Genomic DNA, 17,291 nt, shown 5'->3' with positions numbered 1-17,291 from the left:
GTTACATATTAGAATACATATATGCAGACACATCATTTAGAATTTTTTATCATCTGATGTATCTGTAAATTTGTCTGTGGGAGAAAGGCAGACAGGAATTAGTATAATTTATGTGGGAATGCATTGGGAGAGAGAACCAAAAATAACTGGCAGTATGACAAGGTTCTCTAAGGAAAGTGGGACAAAATTAGAGAGAATTTTGACACAAAATCTATTGGGCAAGAAAAAGACAGCTATTGTAGTTTCATGAAAGAAAATAAACAGCTTACATTTATTGTGCAAAATGAACTGCAGGAGGGTTGAAACTGGAGGTAGGAAGGTCAATTATGACTCAATGGGAAAAAAAAGGCAACAGAAATAGTAACATATTAGACAGATGAGGGGAAGGTAAGATACAAAGACTTCAAATAAAGTAGACATCCTTGATTGCCTTCCAATAGCCATTGCTTGTTCCTCTCTCCTAAAGGAACTCCAACATTCCCAGGTACCCACTGTTTCCTGACACAGCTCATGAGCCTTAGGGGAAAATTAACCCCTCACTCAGCTTCAGGGTGGGCAAGGCTGGTTTAAGGATAATCTCATAGGGATTGGTTCAGTAATAAGCAGGTGACCTACTCCTGAATCTGTGAGAGGCCAATGAGATAAGAGATGTGTTGAAACTTTGTGGAAAGTTCTTCTTCCAGTTGTAAGGGGTCTTCTAGAAGCTGCCTTTGTTATTTTCTGCCTGCTGTGATCAAAGTAGTATATCCCGGACTGCTGCTGGCAGCGCATGAGTCTGAGGGGAAACTCCCCAGTGTACAGCCACTGTGGATAGAAGGGCTGAGAGACAGAGACTAGCTAGCTGGTGCCACTGCTGAAAACTGCATTAACCCGTCCTGAAGAGGCTCAGTGATTTAAGCCAGGAAATGTCCTTCCTGTCTCAGGAAACATTTCTCTTATTTGCATCTGAGGATAGGCTCACTAACACTAAATTTCTGAGCTCGGACATGAAGAAAACAGTGCTCATCTTAAAAACAAGGAAGCTGTGATGGGAATTTATTTGCAAAGTTGACAACTTCCGTTTGGGGCACTGGAAAATCAAGTTGATAAAGCCACCTTTCTGAGACACGTATCCTGGTAAAATTAGAGCATATTTAAAGAACCAGTGTTCTTAATTTCCCAGCTAAGAAAAATGTTGTATTTATCTTGTAGATCTACGATCAAAGGTAGAAAATTGAGAAGTCTGACTCAGAGTCAGACCTGGTCTTCCATCCAGCTCCCTGTATTTAATTCCTTCAGTTCTGGATTCTTATCTGCTGTTATCACAGAAACTGCTGCTCCATCTTCGGCAGTGATGCCTTTGCCAAGTCCTTATGTAACAGACGAGTTTATACCTCCATTTATTTCCTGGAAACACTGATTTTCTGACTTCTGGACACTTAGCTCACTATTATACCATCCCAGAAACAGAAGAATATGTTCCTCGATTATTAATCTAAGAACGTGACCTGGAACTAGTTCTTCTTTCTGGCAGCTGAACTCAGCTAATCTTATTGCTACCATATCCCCATACATTGGACGCACTGAGGTTTTAAAGAAGTTTTAATTTCATATCATGTTTCTAAACATAATATAAATCGTTCATTTAAAAATATGACGATATACTTGTCAATCTAATGAAAACACACAAAATTAGTTTGCACCTACCATTTTGGTCTAATTGAAACATTTTAATAATTATTTTAAAATGTCCTATTATTATTATTTTCCCAAGTTTTAACAATCTTATAAATCAGGTGGAAAAAACGTTTTAAACAAAAGTGATTTCCAAAGATATTGGAATAAATAATTTATGTGAGAATCATTCAGAATAAATAAATTCAAATTAAAATGGCAATAGCATTAAAAATTAATCAAATATTTTATATCAAATTAAAGAGTAACAGATCTCTTTTCAGGGGACACAGATTTTTTTTTTTTACTTAGATAATAAATTCTTCCCCAAATATGCCCAAATCCACAATCTAAGATTTTATTACCTGATGTTCCAGTTTCGTGACTTTTTTCTTCCGATTTGCCATTTGACTTGAAAGCTCTTTGTTCATCCAGTTCACCATCCCCCCACCATGACGGCTGTCCATACAATGGTGTACCACGGGGCATAGCAGAAGTATCTGGAAAGAGGTGGGAAAAATCTGTCTAAAGCATATGAAACAGAAAAAAGAATATGCTTTTGCAGAATGCTAAAATTACCTGGTTGATTTAGTTAATGAAAAACAAACTTTAGTCTAGATAGCTGAATAGTACTGTAAGTTGAACAACTTAGTATTTGTGTAAGACCTTATTCAATGCTAGACATGATTGAATAAATGAAACTTGCACTGGCTAGTACCATGTTTCCCCGAAAATAAGACCTAGCCAGACAATTAGCTCTAATGCATCTTTTGGTGCAAAAATTAATATAAGACCCGTTATTATATTATGTTATAGCCGGTAACATGTTATGTTATGTTATGTGTTGTGACGTGATGTTTGTTGTGTTGTAATGTTAACGTTATATCCCATCTTACAGTAAAATAAGACCGGGTCTTACGTTAATTTTTGCTCCAAAGGACGCACTAGAGCTGATTGTCCGGCTAGGTCTTATTTTCGGGGAAACATGGTATGTAAACTGCTATAGCCCAATAGCTTTTTATTAAAGTATAATCAGTCTTTGGTTTATAAAAATGACTCATTAAGTATAAATATAAAAAGTAAAACTAAAGTAAATTTTGGTATAAGTGATCCTTAAAAAACATTTTTTTTTAAAGCTGTAGGGCATTGTACAGTAACTAAATTTAAACTAACTGTTAACAGGATTAATAGATTTACATCTGAACCAATTTGGTAATGTTTATCAAATTTAAAAAATTGCTTTTGTATGAAAGGGATTTTTATATAAAGCATTTCTTACAGTTCGTGGAACATGATAAATGATAATTATGATAATGTAGCATCATTGGATATTTCTTGTTAATTCATTTCAGTTTTTATAATTCAGAAGAAAAAGCAAACAAACATGAAATAATAAAAATACTACAAGGTAACTTACATTTACTACCCTCAAATATTTAAACATATTAAATGCACCTACATACCAATGTCATATAATGTGTTTTGTAATGCTTTCTAGTAAAAGCACTGGCTGCTTTAAAATCCACTGTGAAATGTCATTATTATTATTTTTTTTGTATGGACCTGGCCGAGTTTTTTAGAACAAAGCATGACATTTCTACATAATCAAGTATAAACATGGTATTTTCAAAGAGGGTAACTTACCCATGGCTTTTTCCTCAGATTTTAGTGCTTCTGTAGCTTTGTGCTGTACTTCTGTTGCCGTATCTGCAACCTTGGAATCTATGCTTTTGGCACATGCAGATTTTGGTAATTCTGGTTCTGAAGACTTCTGGGACAACTGAAGCTGAATGGTAAACTTCTCATGCTATAAAACATTTAAAATTCAAGTGAAACATCCATGAGTGAAATCAATCCTAGTAAATGGTAGGTTTACAAAAGAAATAAGGAAAAAACTTTTTACCTTTAGGGCTTCTTCAGGGACCCTCATTTCTCCTCGTACTACAGTGAAAAGATTTGTATGTAAACGGGGCTAAGGAAGAATACATTTTCAAAATTATGATAATGAAGCTTAAAATAATCAAAGACAAATTTAAAACTTGTCATATTTTTAAACAGGTAATTACAGCAAAGTTCTATTTCCCTAAGAGTTAAATGTTAAATAGTATGTTCAAAAATATAAAATTTTCATTTTTTTTTTCCAGCTTAGCTCCGGGGAACTTCTTGGTTATGAATATTGTCATGGGCTGTGAGTGTTCATTTTTAAATACTAAAGAAAATCTTAAAATCTAACAAGTAATTCTAAATTTAGGTAATTATGACCTTCAAGAAGCAAATAACTGGATAATTAATCACAGCACAAAAAGACATTTTCAGTTCTCAGTAACAATATGATCGTAAAGAAAAAAAAAAAAAAGCACCTGGATCAAATTATATTGATAGCTAATCACAAAATGTAAAAGGAAGTATCTCATCAGTGATTACCCAACCGCTAATCCTGAAGTAATTCAATGACTCAAGACTCCACAGGCATCGGTAAAAATAAAGTTCATTTTGAAAATGCAAAAGAAATGCTATAATTAGGGTCCTTACAGCAACCACAACCACTCCTCTTCCTGAAGAATTGCAATCAGGGTCAGATTACATTGTCAAACAACTGATTCTATACGGATTAGAACCAAGTACTAGATATAATGAATGCTTTCATTATTATGCCCAAAAGAACAATGCCTCTGTATATTAAAAACATCTTTCACTAAACAGTAGAGGTCACATTTCCCATCATTACTTAACCCTGTAATAAAAGGACTTTTATAACCATGTATTGAATTCCATTCTTTACCAATTCAGAGCACTCATGACTTCAAGGTTAGAAAGCTATAATTACCACGACTACTTGGGGAGAAAGACTTCTAACACAGAAGAGCAGTACACTTGTTAACAAGTATTTAACCTATATTTCTACTCATTAAAATAATAAAAATTCAGATTTTTAAAGAACTTTAAAGAGCTTTGGGGACTGTCCTTTTCAATTTCATTACCCCGGCTTCCTATTCCACAGTTAAGAAACTTTTGGACTGGACGGACAGAACCCAAAGACGACAACCTAGTCAACTGACCATAGTCCGTGGCTTCTGTCACTTCATATGGCTTCCGACAGCTGTGAAATATTAAAACTTTCCTTTTTTTAATGTACATATGCTGGTAAATATTTGCTGGTATATATAGAAGTGTATACTTCACAACTAAATGTATTCACTGAAAAATAAAAGTCTAGTTATTTTGTCTATCCCCAAGAAACCCAAGAAACTCGTTAACAGCTGGAGAAAATTCATAGCATTCTTACATTTTCAATGGGAAACACTGCATCTTTAAAAAAATGAAAGCCATTTCTATTTTTTTCAGTGGGAAACACACACTTTAGCCTGCTGTGAGGATTTTCTGGTGATTTTCAGGGGAAACTTGAGACAGGCCATACATCTTAGGTTTAAACATTTTTCCTATAAAAAAGGTTTTTGGCTGTGGGACTGAAGAATCAAGAATCTTCTTGTTTAGGTCATGAATTTACCTGAGCACTCGGGTATGACTATGGTTATCCTAGTTCCAGCTTTTACCCCCAGCTTACCTACCATCTTCCTGGTGGTTCAACCTAAGTGACTGTTTTTAACTTGCTAATTAAGTAAAATGTCAAACTAAGGCACAATTACGCATGATGTCAGTAAGATACAAAACACACAATACAGTGTTGTTAACTGTATTGTGACTGTAATTGTAATCATATGTCAATTATATAGGATATTATGCTAAGTGAAATAAGTCAGAGTGAGAAAGATAGATACCATATGATTCCACTTGTATGTGGAATCTAAAGAATAGAATAAATGAACAAACAAAACGGAAATAGACTCGTAGATATTGAGAACAAACTGATAGTTGCTAGAAGGGAGGGATGGGTGAGAAAGGTGAAGACATTAGGAAGTACAAATTGGTAGTTACAAAATAGTCACAGGGATGTGTAATACAGTATGGGAAATACAGTCCATAATATTGTAAAAACTATGTACGGTTTCAGATGGGTACCAAACTTACAGGGTGATCAATTCATAAATTATATACATGCCTAACCACTACACTTGCTGTACAACTAAAACTAATATAATATTGAATGTCAATTATAATTAATGTCAACTATAATTTAAAAATATAGTCATGGCATGTACAGTATAGCGAATATAGTCAATGGTATTTTATAATAATAGATATGTATGGTGTCATAATAGTCGTAGACTTGTTGGGGTTGTCACTTTGTGAGGGGTATAAATGTCTAATCACTATGCTGTTTTGTATACCTGAAACTAGTAACAAAAATTCCAAAAAAATAAATTACAAAACATTTAAATTCTTGTTTATTAAAAATCATAATATTTATAGGTTATGTCCCCATTTCTTTTCATAAGACTATGATTGTTATTCTAAGTCATCCCAATGCTCAATTTATTCAGGAAATGTTTATCTAAACCTGGGATCATAGAAACATCTGCATACTAGAAATGTGTTCTAAGATACCATCTTTTATCTTAATGACAATTAAGGTTAAAAAGAGAACAAAATTTTAAACAGTTTTAGTTACTCTTATAGTTCTGGCTTTAAAATACGTTTTCAGATATCATTGTAAGCACATCTTTCAAAAATTATTTGTAAAATTAAGTCATTAATTTGTTTCACTGAGGAAATACCAATCACAGAATAGGGGAAATTTTAAAAAATTTCCCAAATATTACATAACGAGCTTTTGTTACTTGGGACAAGATTTCCAGTGTTATAGGGTTTCAGAAAGTGCTGTATCCTCAAACAATTTAGATGGGTATTAATATAACATTCTCTAAAATACTAGAATATATCACTAAAAAGTGTAATTCTCATAGTGTTGAAGACACTGATGTCAGATAAATGAGAATATTTGAATGCAATTATTTTATACAACGAAAAAATGGGAAGCGTTTTTTCTAAATATATATATTTTGTGTGATTTAAAAATAGATACATAAGAAGGTCATCTTTAACAATTCTCCTTAAAGTTAGCCCAGAACTTTTCTTTTTGAATCTCCTTAGGAGTATGGGAAACTTCGTTTATTTGACTACATTTGATAATGAAATATACAATTATGCTACACAGGTTCCATGCTGTACTAAGAAGGCAGATACTAGGAGGTGCCAAAGGTTTTTAAAAAGTTATGGTAGAAAACCTTTCACAAAGTTTTAATCTATTAATTTTGTCTGTATATTCCAAAAAATATTTTATTTTAGAAGATGAATACCTTGTCCAAGTTATAGAATACCCTATTCTATAGGAACATAGTGTTTTTTATCTAATGGCTCATCTCAATTTCTTAAATTCAGTTCTTTCAAGCTCTGAGAAATGTCCTCTATTTTTAAGAAAATTGGAAAAGTGCGATTTTTTGTGGATATAAACCACATGAATCAGAAAAAAAATCTTAACTTCTCTGAATGAAGAGCAAATTTTTAATATGTTTATCCCCCTCTTCATCATTTTAGCAGCCATTATCTGGACTGCCATACAAACAATGCAATATACAGTATTCCGAATATAGATAAATCACGATCTTAGAAGCTATGAAAACGATTTTTACCTTATTTCTAATATGATTAACCGAATTATTTTGTGGACCATTATGGCAGGAGCAGACAACCTTGGGAAAAGAGAATTCCATTTTTATATATGTAATTATATATAATAATATTTTGCAATAACTCATATGACTGGGATGTTGAGGAGGGGGAAATCTTGAGAATTAAAGTACTTAAGTGATGTTTAATAAATCATTTTCAACTAAGTACAGAAACCATACCAAACTCTGATTTTCCTTTCTCCCAGCTCACTAGTGGTTCCTTCTTAGTCTTTTATACTAGTCCCTCATCTCTCCCTCCTCTTAATGATGGAATGTACCAGTTTTTCATCTTACCAATCTATATTCACTCCCTTGGTGATCTCATTTGTTCTCAGGTTTTAAATAAAAATCCCCAAAGTTCTGTCCTCCCCTGAATTCAACTTGTATATTTAAAATGTCCAAACTCCACTTATCAGACTTCTGCTTTGGGCCAAGACATCTTAAAATAACAAAAATATGGACAAAATATATGAAATAATAGTTAGCAAGACAAGCAATATCAGGCAACAAAAGACAGTGTTTCCTGGAATGTTAAGTCCAGTCACTACCCTAGTCCACTACCTTGAGAGCTTCCAGGTCACACTAGGAGAGGTAATCCAGGCAGAGCCTGGAAGACTGCCTGGAGGAAACTGGGGTGAGAGTCTGGAAGAAAGTGACTAGAGTTCATGGGACTGTGTGCTGAAGAAAAGAAAGTTGCCAGAGAGGGAATTCCAGACGTTTTAAGAGGGTCTTGCTCAAGTATGCAACTGAGTACTGATCAGCACATGCATATGAGAAAACTACTACCTACGGCAGTGGCAAGAACCATCTGAAAGTATGAAAACAGTGCCCACTGCTCACACAGGGTCTGGAACAGTGTCTGCTCCCAACAGCCAGGCTGGAAAACCTCATGAATCATCGGTACTGGACAACGCAGAGGTCAGCCATTTTTTCTTTTTCTGTAACGGGCCAGACAGTAAATATTTGATGTATTTTGTAGACCATATGATATCTGTTGCAACTTCTCAACTCTGCTGTGGTAGTGCAAAAGCAGCCATAGAAATATGTAAATGAGTGGGTGTGACTGTGTTCCAATAAAACTTTATTTACAAATACAGGCTGAGGGCTAGATTAGCCAATGAGTTTGCTGATCCCTACAGTAGAGTACAGAGAAAGGTCTTGCCTGTGTATTAATTGCCTGGTGAATAATTAGCCCCAGGCTAATCTTAGAAGCCTAGCAAATCTTAAAAGCAAGACCCAAAGTGATAAAACGATTTCCAAGTAACCTGTGTCTCAAAACAAAGCTCAATAATATTTAAATACAAAATATGCATACAATACCTATCAAAGTAAAATTCACAATATCTGCCATCCAACCAAAAATTACTATGCTTGTAAAAATCAATCCATGAAACTGGTGCAGAACTGACACTGATGTCAACAAAGATGCCAAAAGTTAAATTAGAATTGCATTCTTGTGTTCAAAAAGTTATATAGAAATTTGGAAGATATCAAAAACAAAATCCAAATTCAACATCTATATATGGAAACTATACAGATTAGACATCACCAAAAAAAATTGGTAAACTTGAAGACACAGCAATAACAAAAATTCAAATTGAAACATGGAGAGAACACATAATTAAAAAAAAATTAAACAGAACATAAGTAAGATGGGAGATGACTTCAAGTATCCTAATAAACATTTAATTGAAGTCCTTGAAGGAAAAGGGAATAGGACAGAAAAAAACAGTTAACAGAAATAATGGCTAAAAATTTTTCTAAATTTGATTAAAACTATAAACTTATAGATCCACGAAGTCCAACAAATCCCAAGCACAAGACATATGAAGAAAACTATACCAAGGAACATCATACTCAAATTGCTCAAAACTAGGGATAAAGGGAAACAATGCAAGTGAAAAAAGGGGAGTAACATCTTTAAAGTACTGAAAGAAATGAACTGTCACCCAGAATTTTTGTTTAGAATTCTGAAAGCAATAACTTGCAATAACTAAGATGAAATACTTTATCAGATAAAAAGCTGAAAGAATTCATCACCAGCAGAACTATACTGAAAGAAATGTTAAAGGAAGCCCTCAGGCAGAAGAAAATGATACTAGATGAAAATATGAGTCTATAACAAGGAATGAAGAACATGAGAAAAGGTAGCTACATTGGTTTAAGACATGCGTACACTGGACATAAAAATAGAAAACATTTTTCTTATCATTTAAATCCCTTTAAAAGATAAGCGCTGTTTGCTAACAACAAAGTAGTTATATTCTGGTCTATCCTGCTCTTCACTGGCTTCAGCCACACCGACTTTTCATGTTGTTCCTCAAACAAGCCAAACATGTTCTTGCTTCAAGCCCTTTGCCCTTAACACTTCATTTTATGGTACATATTTTTTAAAAGGATTTAAAATATATAACTCAAAAGTATTAATGTTTAACGGTTTCACTTTTCATATGTTCCTTTGGCTCTACAACTGGAACGGTAAAGTGATGTGTAAAACTATTTTTTCATAAAGTCTAAGTTAAACATAAAATAAAAACTAGTTATGCGCTGAGAACAATTTTAAAGTGTTAATACATTTAAATATCAACTCTACTTAGCTGAGACTAAATTTTCTCTGCAGAATGATAAAACTCCATCGAAGTTGCCAGTGTATTTAATACATTCCTTAATACTGAAGTCCAGTTAAATGTAGTAATGGAAAAAATTAAAACTGAAGGAAAACATTCAGCATAATGTAGAATACCTATATTTTAATATCTGCATAATGTAGAATACCTGTATTTAAATAAGTCCATTTTACAAAGTTTTTGCTTAGTATGAATAGAAATGTTTTTATTTTCTTCAATCAACCACATCCCTTCTCTTCACTAGTGATTCTTCACCCTATCCTAGGTAGTAGAACACACTCATGTTCCTGTTCAGGTCTTAGAATCCTATTTTTAAATACACACTAAGTGCATAAAAATTTTGAATTAAATAGGCAGCAGAGATGGAATAAATAAAATGGAGTAAAAGTGGGGAAGGAAGGAGAGGCAGGGTTAAATTCGTACATTCCTCTGGGGCGGTATCTGTGCCGTTATCGTCCAACAACAACAAAAATATCCCTGGGCTGGGCTAATATTAAACACTTCTGTCCTCTCCTCAGTACATTCTTTGATACCCAAACTACATATGCAGTAGCACTGCAGGGAGACCTCTGCTGAACCTATATATAGAGAGAAGGAGGGAAAAATAGCTGTCCATCAATTTTTCCAGGATTATTTTTAGGAACAGATATAGTAACAGAAAATATGTGTATTATTTTTAAACATGTATTTTAGCATGGGAAGGCACAGAGACTTCTAGCATGCCTATATTGTGAATTTTTATATCTCAGGAAATGTTAATTTATACCAGAGTAAAGATTTTCTGAATATTTAATAAATGCACAAAATCATATAAGGATATCATATCCAAATCTCAGCTTATCTTCAAGTTTCAAAGTGATATAAGTCTGTTCTGGAATCCTTACATCATTCACAAAAGTCTGTAAGGAAAAAAAAAAGATGTTAGGTTATATGTAAAGTATGAATTACTACATTTCAGACCAGCAAATACTCAAAACTGATACTGAGAAGTACGTATCAGATGGTGGGTAATACAGTTCGCGTATCCTAACATGTGTCATGTATCTTACACGCGGATAAAGGATTTCATACTCAGCCCTGTATTACTATTACTGCTAACACACAAAGAACCAGGTCGCTGTTCTCTAAGTCCGCCATGCTGCCCAGACAAATTTAGGCTCCTAAAAATGATGCCAAGAAAAGCTCCTACCCGGAAGCTGGCAAACTGTAAAGGGTAAAATACTTAACTCTCGGTCATCAGGGTGTACTGAACTCAATTTTAGCTTTTTTGGCCAATTCTAATTGTTTCTGAGGATTGATATTTCATTACTTTTATTCTTAGAAGTTTTCAAAATAACAAAAAGAAAATTTACTTTAAAGAAAATGAATAAAACACATTCTATTTTACAACTGCCATGAGTCCTTTGGACCCATTTATGAATCTAAGATACATATAGGACCTTAGTGATCTTATTTTTCCTGCATCTTGAAACATTCTATTTCGTCATACTGTAATTATTTCATCATTACTCATCAATTATTTCTAACTATGCTAAAGATGACCAAAATAAAACAGAATAACGAATTACCTAAAATATCACTATCCAACAGAAATATATTGCAAGCCACACGTATACTATTAAGTTTTCTAGTAGGCACATTAAAAAGCTGAAAAGAAAGTGGTAAAATTAGTTTAATAATATACTTTTAATTTAATCTACATGTCCAAAGTAGGACTATTTTAACAAATAGTCAATGTAAAAATTAACAAGATACTTTAAATTCTTTATTTTTATACTTTTTTTTAGACCATTCACATTTCAAGCGCTCAATAGCACTTGAATACATTGGGTAGTGGCTACAGTCGTGAAAAACAGCGACATAGCAGGATGATGCCATCATGAAATAAATCATCATTTATTGCACCAACCTCCAGTTTTCTTACAGCATTACTCAAAATATTGCACCATCTTTCCAAGAAAACATAAAAGACATCTGGAGATACTATCTTTGTCCTTCCCCTCCCCCCTCCTCCCGCCAGCTAGCAAAGAGCATAACTGAGAATTCAGAATTTTTCATTTAACATCCATAAAAGCAAGGTGAAAACAGACAGGAAGATCTTTCACAATTATAAGATGAATACAAAAAGACAGACAGCAGCAAAATATCAGACCATGAGTCTTCAGATGAAGATAACCCTAAATGGATTTTCTCGAATGTAAGAATTTTCTCTAACAAAAGAGAGAAGAATGTTCCTAATGACAAAAAATATACACATATACTGTTTTTCCAGTTAGCCATTCAATAAGAAGAATCATGCACTATTTTCAACAAAAACCTAAGCCATTATGTATTTTAAAAGAAATTTTGACAGTATTCTTTCATTTTATTGATGTTTGTGTTCCAACACTTATTTGATTTAGTTCGTAAGTGGATAAATGCTCAACGAAGGTATCTATACAAAGGTAACTAGAAGGAAAGAGGTGATGTAGAAATAAAATTAGTGGACTGATTTGTTGTTTATAAACCTAAAAATAAGAAATGTTCTGCAATTTTTGAAGGAGATGGCCATCTCTTAAAAAAATTTTAAGCTGTCATAAAAGTCTTTAAAATAATGCATTTTGACAATGTAAGAGTAAGAACTAGAAATGATGATAAACTAGATACCAGCTAGAGACGTACTTGAAATCTGAATTGGATATTTATAAAATGGATATAAATGTTCCAGGTGAATGTATGACAACTGATGAGTAGTTAAGTGGTGCTCAATGAACATGAAATAGTTTGTGTATCTACATACCTTTCAAAACCATAAAAATATGGAATAAAAATTGGAATCTGTCATGACTAATTTTAATTAAAATTTCAAGTTGTTTTTCATTATCCTTTTATGCTTAGTTGTATAAACTATTTGTAAACAGACAAAGGGTCCATTGGAGACATATGGTAAATGATAATGACTGTTATTCTTGGCATGTTGGAAGTTAAAGACCTAGAATTTGCTAGATTTATAGAACACAGAACAATGTTATACTTAATTGCCCAGAATGCAGACACCATATAAATACCCGACAAATTTTTCTTTGATAAGTTGAAACTTTAAAAATTACTTTACTCTTTCCTTTTGAATTCCATTTTTTCATCTTCTATTTTATTAGATTTGAGATGGATATAACACTTGGGAAGGGTCCCTCTATGGTAAGGAAGTTTAGAAGGATCCTGAACGATGTACAGTAAAATATATAAGGGGATTATGTTATTATGGTTATATAGTTTTTAAGTCTACAGAAAAAATTAGAAGAAGTTGTGATGTTTATTTCAAGCACAGATAATATGGAGACAGAGGAATACTGCTAAAATTCGAGATCACACCTTGGCATGATTTATGAGTAATCCTAAATTACAAGCTTTTAACATGCTTCACAGAAAGGTCTAAATGTTAACAGAAAGAAAATTCAAAGGCTTCAGGCATTTCTAAACACTAATTTCAGGTTCATTTCCAAAGCAAACATTTTAGAGTGTTTTAATAATGTATAAGTGTTTTAATAATGTGCAATGTAAAATTTAATGTAAGTTTTAAAACTTACGTCTTGAATTTACCAAAATGTTCTATGTATAATTACAAAACAAAAAAGCTGAGGAAAATGACAGAAAAGAGAAGAATAGAAGAAAATATTAATTCACTGATGTTTGGTAGCGGAAGATAAATAATTATATATACTGTGCAAGAGGAATGTCACAGTTATGAGCCAATTTTATTTAAAACTATCTCAACGTAAAACACCATATTTACTCAAAATGGTGAAGATGACCTATAAGATTCATTTTAAAGCTTAAAACTGCTCGACTCTCCTAATTATTAAGCATCTATTGCGTATTTAACATATACTAGGTATTTTCAGAGATCAAGAAACATACTTTTAACACGCTGGCATATAGGAGAGAAATATTCCCTAAGGTCTAAAAAGGCTTAGAAAATATAAGCCAGACACAAAGTTTTAGCTCACAAAACTGCAAGTGAAAACATCTGGAGGAAAGTATGTGTTGTCTCCTGAAGGTCCAAAGTAATAAAAGGAGAAAATTTCAAAGAACAACACATGCAAAAATCATTGTTAAAGCAATTAAAGCAATTACAAAGCATTTTCATAAATTAAATATGGACAGAAAAATAGATTTTTCTTATGTCAGTGTCATTTTATCAGACCTCTATCTGGTAGGCAGGACAGATAAGGACAATGAGGCAAAGACAGTGAAGTAACACTCAAGATCTGAGTTGAGAAGTGGAATTGCTGGGATTCAGATGCAGGTCTCTGAGCTACAAATCTCATGTTCTCGCCACATCACAGAAGCTTGGGTGTCCAAGCCAGGCCAGCTGCCCACACTCCTCCATGCAAACCACTAACCTCACAGAAGTAACCGAACTACATAAATACCTATTTAATTCACATACAACTAAATTATATAATTGATAGGATAAAATCATATAACCACCACATATTATATTAATGCTCGTGGAAATGTGAGTGGCGTGGCCAGGAGCAGAACCACTTCAATCACATTGCCAGTGACAAGTCTCCTCTTCTTTCAGAACCATTCCTAGAGTCTTCCCCACTCTAGCGCACTCTGGTCTGATGCTGGCAGGAACTCCAGTGTGAAAGGAGGACAGAGCTGGGGCTGGGACTCAGGGAGCTGAGGAGCAGCCTGGTAACAAAAAGCGGAGCTGGGAGGGATGGTGGTGGTACCACGGAGGGCCTGGTGCTATCAGAGGGTACGTGCTCCAGGGGAGCGAGGAGGTAGGAAGAACCGAAGGCAAATAAGGCTTCTTAAGGGCCTTGCACGGAAATTACCCAACCACCACAACAGCTCCAGAACCAGTTCCAGCTTACCCAGGCAGAGCGACCTCATTTCTGGTAGCAATAACATCAAGTGTACATCTAGGTCCCTGGGGATTATATTTTAGGGTAAAGTGAAAGGAAGAAGGGGTGGAAGTCACAAGTAGAGTTATTTATAAATTGAGTCTAGTTGGTAAATGCTTTAAAATATATATATATGTGTGTGTGTGTGTGTATATATATACATATATATATATGTATATATATACATACAGTATATTTATTGCATAGGCTACAGGTTGCTAAGCTTGTTTTAACTGCTTTTCTTACCATAACAACACTGAAAAGTCGTTATTATTAAAAGCGTTTAAATTTTATTTATAGCTTCACAACCTGAGAGGACTATCATTTTACTATTTCTATTAAAAAATTGAGGAACAGAAAAATGAAGCAACCTGTCTAAGGTTACACTACTAGTATGAATTCACGCTGCGCTCATAACCACTACATGTGTCCCCTTACTTCTGAAATCACTACTTTTAACCTGATGCACAATTTTCTACAATTATATGAATATTAAGAATAAGTAGGCTGTGATCAATAGTCTACAAATTCTCTTAGGAATAAAATGCATGCTAGTTGGCAGTTCATAGACTTTGGCTACCAAAGTCAATCCTGGCATATTTTCTAGGCTGTTACTTGGGTAACAGTACATTTATCATTTGTGTAATGCTTTGAAGTTCTGGAATAGTCACATACCACATGTATTGTCACATTTAATCCTCACAATACTACAAAGTGGAATTATTGTTTCACTATTTTAAAGCTAAAGCAAGGTAAATAAACTTTGCATTGAGTCTTCAAATTCAAAACTTCAACTCATTAAATTTTCATACAACTATGAGAACTAATATGAATAGACATGAGGAAATCGAAGTTCAGGGAAATTAATTGTCCCAGGTTATATACCTCTGGTAAATTACAAACTGATATTCAAATCCAGGTCCTGATTTCAAGTTCAAAATGCAGATTTGCTCTCTGAGTTATTGCATTTCATAAAATTATTTAACATAATGAAATTATGAGAAAGGTCAACCTACAGAAACTTAGAAGTTAATATTTCACCTGATTTCTTTTACAACCAACACCAAATAATTTTTATATTTGATCAGTCTCTTAAAAAGTACACTGTGATGTAATTCTCACTTATTATTTTCCAAGATAAGAATGCAAAGACACCTTTGAACAGCACTGTGGTCAAGATGAAACTTTCTAGGCTTAAAAACAGGATGTAACATTCTCAACATACTCTACAGAATACTCTGCAGAAGTAGATTAAAAGTTTTCAATGTAAAGTCCCTCATACAGAAAATTAATTTAATTCCATTCAAAACAAATTCATTGGGTTCATGCATTGTGCAAAGCCCTGAACTAGGCGTTGTGTTATATTTATAGATGCTAAAGACACATGAACTGTTAGGAGCTCATAATGCATCACAGTGACAAGTAATGCAAAAGTAGATTTAACACAAGGCTGATAATCAAGCACCCCAAACAGAGTTTAAAACAAAAGGTTGTAGGTGTGGAGAAAGAAGGAAACAATTTTGCAAATAGGAGCTGGAAATCAAAACTGCTTACTTATATATGCCTCATGTTAAAAGTTTCCACCTAGTTTGCCTATCACTTTCTACTTTCATCCATTCAACTTAACAACACTGGCAAGTTAATAGCCCCAAATACCTTTTCTTTGCTCCCTTCAGAAAAAAGGGGAATTTTGGTTTTACTTTAAAAAGTAAGTATGAATTTTATAAATTATAAGGCAGATGGGGGAAGTACTAGGCTGAAGAAAATCTAACAAATTCTTTGGAGGAGACAGTATGGTATGAAACTACTGTTTTGGAAGCATGGCAAGGGAAAGTGTGATGTAGCATGAATCTGGAAATGTGGGTGATGCCAATGTGAGCTATTTCAGGTCAAACCTGAAGGATTTAGACTTAATTCTATGTGCATGAGAATCAAATAAAGGCTTGAATAAAACCAACAGGAAAACATGCCTACAAAAAAAGTATCTCGAATACATACAAAGTCCTTCAGTAGCAGGCCAATTCAGAACAAGAAAAAATGTTTTACTGTATTTGCCAAATTTCTGCATATGTTTTCCACATGTTTAATGTATTTTTTGAAAAGCAGTAGCACTTAAAAGCAGTTGGGATACATTTAGTTTCTGTTATATTCATTTTAAGATATTCAACAACACAGATATGAACAATACTGCATTTGCTTATGCTAGCAGAGCCATAAGAAAAGTAATAAGACAAATTATTCAGTACTTCAGTATTCTCTTATTATGTGGCTAATTACACTTTTCCAATGTTGAAAGATCAATTGAAGAATTAGGGAAAAATTTACTACAGTAACACAAAAAATATCTTCAAAGCAGGAATCCAAAGAAGCAATAATGAACACTGGTGGTTAGATCACATAACCATATTTGTTAAGGTAAATGGATGTGTTTCACTTCTTTTTACTCTAGTATAGAAGGTTCTAGGTCCTCCACCATCTGGTACCAA

General features: G+C 33.6%; 1 protein-coding gene across 13 annotated transcripts in view; it reads right to left on the bottom strand.

The window, feature by feature from the left end:
- CEP170 (centrosomal protein 170) overlaps positions 1 to 17,291 on the bottom strand; it is a 108,434-nt gene that overhangs the window by 57,151 nt on the left and 33,992 nt on the right. For all 13 annotated transcript variants that reach the window (XM_081039269.1, XM_081039274.1, XM_081039275.1 and 10 more), the window contains exons 4-7: positions 10,731 to 10,809; positions 3,557 to 3,615; positions 3,298 to 3,460; positions 2,019 to 2,153 (exon numbers count right to left, since the gene is read on the bottom strand). In XM_081039269.1, coding sequence (XP_080895395.1) covers positions 2,019 to 2,153; positions 3,298 to 3,460; positions 3,557 to 3,615; positions 10,731 to 10,809 — 436 coding nt within the window. The remainder of the gene's footprint in view (positions 1 to 2,018; positions 2,154 to 3,297; positions 3,461 to 3,556; positions 3,616 to 10,730; positions 10,810 to 17,291) is intronic.

This window comes from Rhinolophus hipposideros (assembly GCF_964194185.1).
Source record: "Rhinolophus hipposideros genome assembly, chromosome: 26".
Taxonomy (NCBI): Eukaryota; Metazoa; Chordata; class Mammalia; order Chiroptera; family Rhinolophidae; genus Rhinolophus; species Rhinolophus hipposideros.
This window is presented reverse-complemented; position numbering and strand designations above follow the sequence as displayed.